Source organism: Microtus ochrogaster, linkage group LG4, assembly GCF_000317375.1.
Source record: "Microtus ochrogaster isolate Prairie Vole_2 linkage group LG4, MicOch1.0, whole genome shotgun sequence".
In the NCBI taxonomy this organism is placed as follows: domain Eukaryota; kingdom Metazoa; phylum Chordata; class Mammalia; order Rodentia; family Cricetidae; genus Microtus; species Microtus ochrogaster.
In genome coordinates, this window is record NC_022030.1 from 37,226,203 (window position 1) to 37,234,533 (window position 8,331).

At 39.2% G+C, this 8,331-nt stretch overlaps 1 protein-coding gene and 1 pseudogene across 1 annotated transcript in view; one reads left to right on the plus strand and one right to left on the minus strand.

The window, feature by feature from the left end:
- Bard1 (BRCA1 associated RING domain 1) overlaps nt 1-4,227 on the plus strand; it is a 75,208-nt gene extending 70,981 nt beyond the window's left edge. The window contains exons 10-11 of the mRNA XM_005361417.3: nt 1,964-2,061; nt 3,410-4,227. Of these exons, the coding sequence (XP_005361474.1) occupies nt 1,964-2,061; nt 3,410-3,742 (431 nt within the window). The 3' untranslated portion in view covers nt 3,743-4,227. The remainder of the gene's footprint in view (nt 1-1,963; nt 2,062-3,409) is intronic.
- A 621-nt stretch (nt 4,228-4,848) lies between these two features.
- On the minus strand, nt 4,849-5,571 carry LOC106144181 (annotated as a pseudogene).
- Between the last annotated feature and the right edge of the window lie 2,760 nt (nt 5,572-8,331).

Genomic DNA, 8,331 nt, shown 5'->3' on the forward strand with positions numbered 1-8,331 from the left:
ACTCTCTACACATATCCTGCTGTGCTGGTATTTGTCATGGTTACTAGGTGCTGTAGCTGGATAGGACTGTTTAATTGTTTCTAACTCTTGGCAGTTTGCATAGCATTTTTTGGAACCATGAATGCTATACTGGAGGGAACATGCTTTCAGGTCAGATTAGCATGAGTTCTCTGAGTCTTGTGTCCCATGAGTGCAGCGTCTTCAGCAGTAGGGCCCAACCCCCGAGAGGAAACCAAGTACTTCATTGGTAATCTACATTGCTTTAGAAGTCACTTGGACCATCTTGACTGCTCTTCAAAAGGAGATTTCTTGTGTCTAGTACAGAGGTTTTGGTTAGTTTGTGGTTTAGGGGAAAACATTATCAGCCCAATTGGCTGAACTTTCTCCTATACATGTATACAAGTGTGTGTGTGTGTGTGTATAAAACATATATGTATGTACTGTATCTAATTTTAGGTAAATATAAAATAATGTGATTCCTTGAAGCTTAATCAAGGAACATTGGCATTATTTGCCCCTCAACCCTCATTCTCCATTTGTATTGACCTTCCTCCCTCCTCCCCAGTTGGAGCCCCTTCCACGTTGTTCCATTTCCTACTGCTTCCTACTTATACCCTGTTGTTTTCTACCAAGGGCCTCCCCTGCCTGAGGTCTCTTTATACTCTTCTGGTGTCTGTATATATTTATACATATTATGCACTCAGATATGAGGAGCTGAGGTCAGGAACTACTAACAAGAGAGAACATATGGTGTTTGTCTTTCTGGGTCTGGGTTACCCCATTTCTAGTATTTTATGCATAGAAACTTGTGAGACAGGTGGTGCTGTTAATTCTTCTTTCATTTCTTTCCACAGGCAACAAAACTACGCCTTATAAGTTTATGTAATTATACCAGAGCACTAAGTCATTTGGTTTTAAATCTCAAATTTAGTTGTATTCATTAAACCCAGCAGTCTCTCTCTCTCACACACACACACACACACACACACACACACACACACACACACACACCATCCTAAAATGCTGCTGATACTTAAGTTGTATCATCCTATGTGATTGTTCTTGGCATATTGGGCATATTGATTTTAGAATGCAGTCAGGCAGTCACTATCTGCTAATGCCCCTGCTTAGGTTTTTCCTACTCACCGCATGGAATAGCTCAGGCTTTTTAAGCTGAAATACACTTGCCCAATCCATAGGAAGAACTTTTTCTCTGGAGAATAGATAGTAAGCAAACTTCTCTACAGGAGTGGCGTCCAGTCTCAGGCATGCCATGGGATTTGTTCAGTATTTATTTTACTGGGTCCTGCTGAGACCCTGATGTGTGCCTGACTGAGGAAAGTGCTATAGACAAATGCACTTTCCTAATATTGTACCAGTGAAAACAAAATAAGAAACTTCCTAACATTGTACCATTGGCATCTAACAGACGATATATGCAACTGGCAAAGTGAGCAGGCATGTTAAATGCTCAGTTCAGACTGGATTGAACTTACTCATTGCTTAAAAATCTTTGGAAGGAAGGAAGGAAGGATGAATTTCTTAAAGTACAGAAAGCTAACCTCTCTTTTTCTGATGGGTTGTGTGTGTGTTTGCATGTGTTGATGTCAGAGGCATACTTTGGGTCTCCACCATATTTTTCGAGCCAGGATCTCTCCTTGAACCTGGAACTTACCATTTTGGCTAGGCTAGCTGGCCCATGAATGCTGGGGGAGCAGCCTGCTCTCCACAACCCTAGCACTGACATTTTAGGTACATGCTGCCACACCTACTGGGTATCTGGACTCAATTCCTCAGGCGTGTTCTTCCCTATCTCTGCAGCCCTAGCTAGCTTTATTGTTTTGTTTGATATAATTGGGGTTTTAAGATTTGAGAATATTTAGGGCAACCATGAAGAAGAGACTAGGATGAGTTTCACAGATGCCATGTGGTAATTGTTTGATTAGTCCTTATTTCTTTTCAGGGGTGAAGGCTTGTCTGCACAGTAAACTACGTGAACAGGAGGAAAAGTACGAAGTTCCTGGAGGTCCACAGAGGAGCAGGCTCAACAGAGAGCAGCTGGTATTTTTCTTTTACATACTCCTGCTTGTTCTCATGGCTTCACATCATTAACACCACATCAGAAAAACTTTGCCCTTTCAGCCAGTACAGGTGACTGATTAAAATTTTAATTGTGCTTATTTCAAGCACTTGGTTCTGAAATATGATCACGATGTGTAGTAAAATCCAGAAGGTAATCATTTCACACTGTTAATGGATTTTTGGCATCTTGAACATTTCCATAAAGCTTTCAGAATCTGAGGTAAGTCTTAGATACAGGAAGTATCTTGAAAGAAGACTTACAGCTGCTGCTCGGATTTAGCTATCATATCTTTTTATTGCCACATACTACAGTTTTAATGGGCAATATTCCATTATTGTGTTGATATGGAGGTATGTAGGTATGTATGTATATATAGTAGAAATGACAAAGACGTTTTCTAATTTTGGAACTGTAGACATGACCTCATAATCATAATACTGGCAATGGATCTCTAGAACTAAGGCCACACTCTTACCTGGCTGCCCAGGAGACCTTCAGTAGCATGTAGGAACCTAAATGCAGAGGAACAGAACTGAACTGTCTGTGGGAAAAATGCTGCCCTTATAGTTTAAATCCAGTCTTACGTCACTAAAGGTTACTTTTGATATTGTAGAGTCTGTGAGATTTAAATCCTACCCATGTGGAAAACCATCCTGATGGAGGAAATTGAAGAGGTGTGGTTTTGTTTTTGTTTTTAGTTTTTGGACAGGGTCTCACTATTAGTACAGGCTGACCTTAAACTTGCTGTACTCTTTCTTGGCTAGCCTTAGAGCTAGAATGTAGGTGTATACTGCTATGCCGACCTACAGGTTGTTTGTCTTGGGTTTTGTTTTATTTTCACTGCAGAACACATCTGAAATGTTAGGAAAGTAAAAAGAAATCAGTCAGCAGCTGAATATTAGATGAAAAAAATCGTAAATAAGAAACTTTTATTTGCATGGCTGGAGAGGTGGCTCAGCAGTTAAGACCTCTGGCTGTTCTTACAAAGGACCTGGGCTCAATTCCTGGCACTCACCGCCAGTTCACAGCTGTCTGTAACTCCAGTTTTAGGGGATCTGAAACCCTCATACAGACATATATGTGAGCAAAATACCACTGCACATAAAATAAGAATAAATAGATCATTAAATTAGAAAAAAAAAGGAACTTTTAGTTTCAGATGTATGCTTTCTGATCCAGGTAGTGTGATTGAAGTACTGTCTTTGCCAGCACCTCATTAGCATGTTTCTTACTGACTTAGGACTATTTTTTTAATGTCTTTCATTCATATATAGTGTTTTAAAATATTTTGTTCTGCTACTAACAGTTGTTTTTTTGCTGTTTTAGTTGCCAAAGCTGTTTGATGGATGCTACTTCTTTTTGGGGGGAAATTTCAAGCATCATCCAAAGGGCGACCTCCTTAAGCTCATTGCTGCAGCAGGAGGGAAGGTGCTCAGTAGAAAGCCCAAGCCAGACAGTGATGTGACTCAGACCATCAACACAGTGGCATACCATGCCAACCCTGATTCTGACCAGCGCTTCTGCACACAGTACATCGTCTATGAAGATCTGTTTAATTGTCGCCCAGAAAGGGTTCGGCAGGGCAAAGTCTGGATGGCTCCTTCCACCTGGCTTATCAGCTGTGTAATGGCCTTTGAATTGCTTCCTCTTGACAGCTGAGTGTCATATTGTGAACATTTTAAGATGAACGTACATGGTTTTTGGGAACCCAGCAATTGTCATGTGTTTGATCATTCATGTTTTTATCAATAGGTAGAGCCATTTATATCCCCCCCCTTATAATTGCAAAATAAAACACCTGAAGCTAGGTTAGGAATTTATTTAGATGCCAGTATTGCTTTTAAGATTCTTTTGTTCTCTTGAGGTTGTAGCTATAACTCAGTGGTAGAGTCTTCATGAACCATGCATGAGGCATGAGGTTCCAGCCTGGGAACTGCAAGGAAGTTTTCATTTTACAACTGGCCTGTGATTTTTGGTTGATCATGTCTTTCAGTTTTATCAGTATGTATCACAGATTAATAAGTGAGATGGCATCAGAACTACTTGTTAATATATAAGTGGTCTATTTAGCATCTTTTAGTAAACAGTATCATCAGATGATCAATTCTGCCTCAGTTACAATGACAATAGAGCATTTATCAAAGTGTGCCACTGTAAAGTTCTATTTCTTTTTCTTACACTATCTTTTAGTTTCTTATATTTTCTTGGCCTTCATTCATGTTTATTCATTTTTAAAATCTGTGTGTGCATTAAGAAATCATGATTTGAACCATTGGATGTTAGTGACAAAATCATCAGTATACTTGTGTGTGTGTTTATTGTGCAATATGCTCTCTGTCTACTGTGCATATGTACAAACCTCTATTTTCTGTAACTTATTTTATTAGTGTTACTAATCTTGCCAGTTTAGAAAACTATCAAACATCAATTTACTAGATTAGAAGCAATCTGTTTATAGTAAATCTTTCTGGGCATTACTAAAGTAAGCCTCTATAAAGATTAATCCCTTCCACCTTCCTTTTTTCTTCTTTTCCTCCCTTTCTCCTTTCCTTTTATTTATGATACTAGGTAAGGAAGTCTTGTGCATGCTAGGTAGTTACCTACCACAGAACTATATCCTCAGCTTAGGTTTAATTTCCCCCCCCTCTCTCCCCCCTCTCCTACACTCCCAATTTTATTTTTATTTTTAGACTGTTTTATTGAGTTATCCAGGATGGTCTTGAACTCACTCAGTTTTAATTTCTTTATAAAGTTTTTAGGTTGATGAGTTAGCAGAAGTTGGAGATGGATTGATTCATAATATTTTTATCATATCCTGCACACAGGCCATAACAGTAAATATAGTGAAGTATGAGTGAGAAGAACCTCTTCTCAATATGGAAACAACCAAGGCAGAGTAGTAGAAGGGCACACTGCCTGCTTAGCCTGTCTATCCCGCATGTCCTCACTGTGAATGGACAGGATCTATATTCAGCTTCACCGAATAGGATTAAAATATTGTGGAGATAGTGTCCCCAATATGCCAAGGGGGCTGCTTCAGGGAGGTGAGAGCTGAGTACATAGAGGAGACATCTTTGGCCTCTTTGCTGAATTTGGAGTTAAAGTCACATATCTGAGCCACCCATTCCCACTCAGTGCCTAGAGATGACTCATTTAAATGTTGCCTACAAATGCTGCCCTGTTGTTTGCTGTTGTAGCTGCTCATCCTGTTTCAAATGCCATTCTTGTAGCTCCTTTATTGCCTTTTCTTTCCACACTGCTTCTTGCTTCCGAGAATTGGCTCAAGGGCTTCCAAGCGCTCCATTTGTTCTTCTCTCCATTTATGGATACTTTCAGTTTCTGATGGCAATGGATCCACTTCTGAAATAGCTACACAGCTGTCTGTCAGACTATTACTCTCCAGGTCGTATTCACCTTCGTGACTCTAGCAACAGCATCTAGAGTTGGTGTATGTTGAGCTTTATTACCTTACCTTGTACTTCCTTCTGTACAAATACTTACAATTTTTATTTTCTTTTAATATATTTAAACTTAACTCATTTCACATAAATCATTAAAATTATTTGTGCATGTATTGTGTCTTCTGTAAAAATGTCTTACTTCCATATTGAAGAATGAGATTCAACATGACTCCTGAAGAAGTCTTCCAGCTGTGGTTTTTGTGTGGTTTTGTAAAGCACAAGGTGCCTATATTAGTTACTTTTCTCATTGCTCTTCTCCCACATAACAACTTGTGAGAGAAGATTATTCTGCCTTTTGGTTCTGGGTACTGTCCATCCTGGTGAGGAAATGTAGGCAGCAAGGATTTTAACCAGCTGTCACATCCATTGGTAGGAAGCAGAAACAGCAACATGAATGCTGGTGCTCAACGCGTCCTTTGTTTGCTCCCTCTCTCTCTCTCTCTCTCTCTCTCTCTCTCTCTCTCTCTCTCTCTCTCTCTCTCTTTCTCTTCCCCCCTTCCTTCTTCCCTCCCTTTCTCCCTTCCTCATTTCTTTCCCCCGCACTCTCCTTATCTAGTTGAAGCCCTCACCCCATAGAATGATGCCATGCCACCCATATTCAAGAAAGGCTTTTCCCCTGCACTTAACCTAATTTAGACAGTTTCTCAAGACATGCCCTACTAGATGGTTCTGATTCTGTCAGACTGACAGTGTTAACCATCACAGATGGCTTTTGGTGCTGGGAAAAGCTGGGATATTTCTGTTTGAATGATGATGTGGGAGAATTGAAGTCACTGGGTTATTCTGACTTGGCTTAAAATGTAGATTTTGAAGCCAGACTGTTTGGTTTACAGTTTGTTTTCTAGTTTGCCTACCAGAGCCCCAAGGTGTGGAGTTGGAGGTTACTTTCCTTTTTATGAATCTGAGCATATAGCAATTCAGGACCACTGTTAGTTGATGGCTCAGAGATACTTCTAAGAGCAGTTTAGGAAAAAGGTAGCTTTGGTATCATAACTTGTCACAGACTGGAGTAGACTAGCTCTCTTCTTTCCTGTGGTTAATTTCTTGTCTCAACTTTTCTTTATCCCATCTGCTTTGACAACTATTTCCATCTATATCATTTTCTACCCATTCCGATAAAGTTCTGTTGATCTTTCATCCTAAATGTGAGCATTGTTGATATCCAAACTGCTTAGGCTTCTGCGCTGCAGTGATGTATCATAGGAAGGCCTGACTTATCTGTTTTGGGCATGTTGCCACAAACAAATTGTCTTAGCTGAGCCCCCAGGTACCCTTGGATAACTTCACTTCATACATCCATTAAAGAAAAGAAACTGAAGAGGGACTTGTTTCTAACTAGTTCATACTTTGAGACACATTGGATGGGTGTTGAGAGGGATGACTATTCATTTGCCTGCTGGCTAAAGTCATGTGACCTAGATGATTTGATGTGAGTAGAATCTGAAGGTCTTTTTCTGAGTTTAACTTAGCTTGAGTTTATCAGAAACTGTTCATAAGACTAGATAATTACTGTTGAAATTTTGAAAAGAAAAATACAAAAGGGGATTGGGGTAGATAGATGGCTCGTGGGTTTATCAGAAACTGTTCATAAGACTAGATAATTACTGTTGAAATTTTGAAAAGAAAAATACAAAAGGGGATTGGGGTAGATAGATGGTTCGTTGGTTAAGAGCCCTTGGCTGCTCTTGCATAGGAACAATTTCCAGCACACACACGGAAGTTTACAACTGCTTGTAACTGCAGTTCCACAGGACCCGATGCCTTCTGGCCTCCACAGGCACCGTACACACTACACTCATGTGGTACACAGACATATGTTCAAGTAAACATTTATAAAAATAAATACTTTTTTAAATTTAAGGAAAAAAGGTCCCATGTTTAGGATTCATAAACTAAGTTATGTGACTTTCTATGGTGCTAAAAATAACCTGACTCTGTTGAAAGGCCTATATACACAGTCCACTCATCACAGTCCTGGCCACTGTACTGGAATTCTTTTTGTATTTGGAAATACAGAGTTAGCCCATTCCTTGGCAGTAACAATTGCTACACCTACTCTTCTCTCTTTAAGCATACATATGCTCTGGCCTAGTTCCTCTGGGGGTTAGTTCCAGGAACCCTCTTATCTGAAATCTGCAGGTGGTTAAGTGCATTATAGAAAATGACATAGTGATGTAATGCTTGTATTTAGCCTGTGTAAGATCCTGTATGCTGTACACTGTCTTCAGACTAGCTACCATGCCAATACAGTGCAAGCAGTACCATGAAAATACTATTTAGGGAATGATGGCAGGAGTAAAGAAAAAGCATGAATAGAACAGATGGAATATTTTTTCTAAGTGTTTTTATCTGTTAAGATAAAAATGGAACTCAAAAAATGGAAAACTGACAATAGCCTTCATAATTACGGGATTAACCTTGTATGCAGATTTATTTCCTATATTATCACATACATGATTGCAAGTGGTTACAACTCCCTGCCAATAGGCCGTATCAGTATTTAATCTGGTCTCTTACTGGCTATCTTGACTGTTTCTTTACAAATTAGTTGAAAATAATTTTTGTAATCAATTTTTATGGAGAAAGTATTTTCCATATGTTAGTAAGTCAGTGTCTGCCATCTTTACAGAGCTCACTACACATCGTTTACATTTAAAGTAGGTCCTGAAGTTAGGTTTAAAATATCAAAATTAGAAAATGAACCTGATTAATTGCTATAATATGGATAGTTCATTAGATTTGGGGTGTAAGGTACAAGATATAGCTTTTCCTGGTTACAGATGTAGG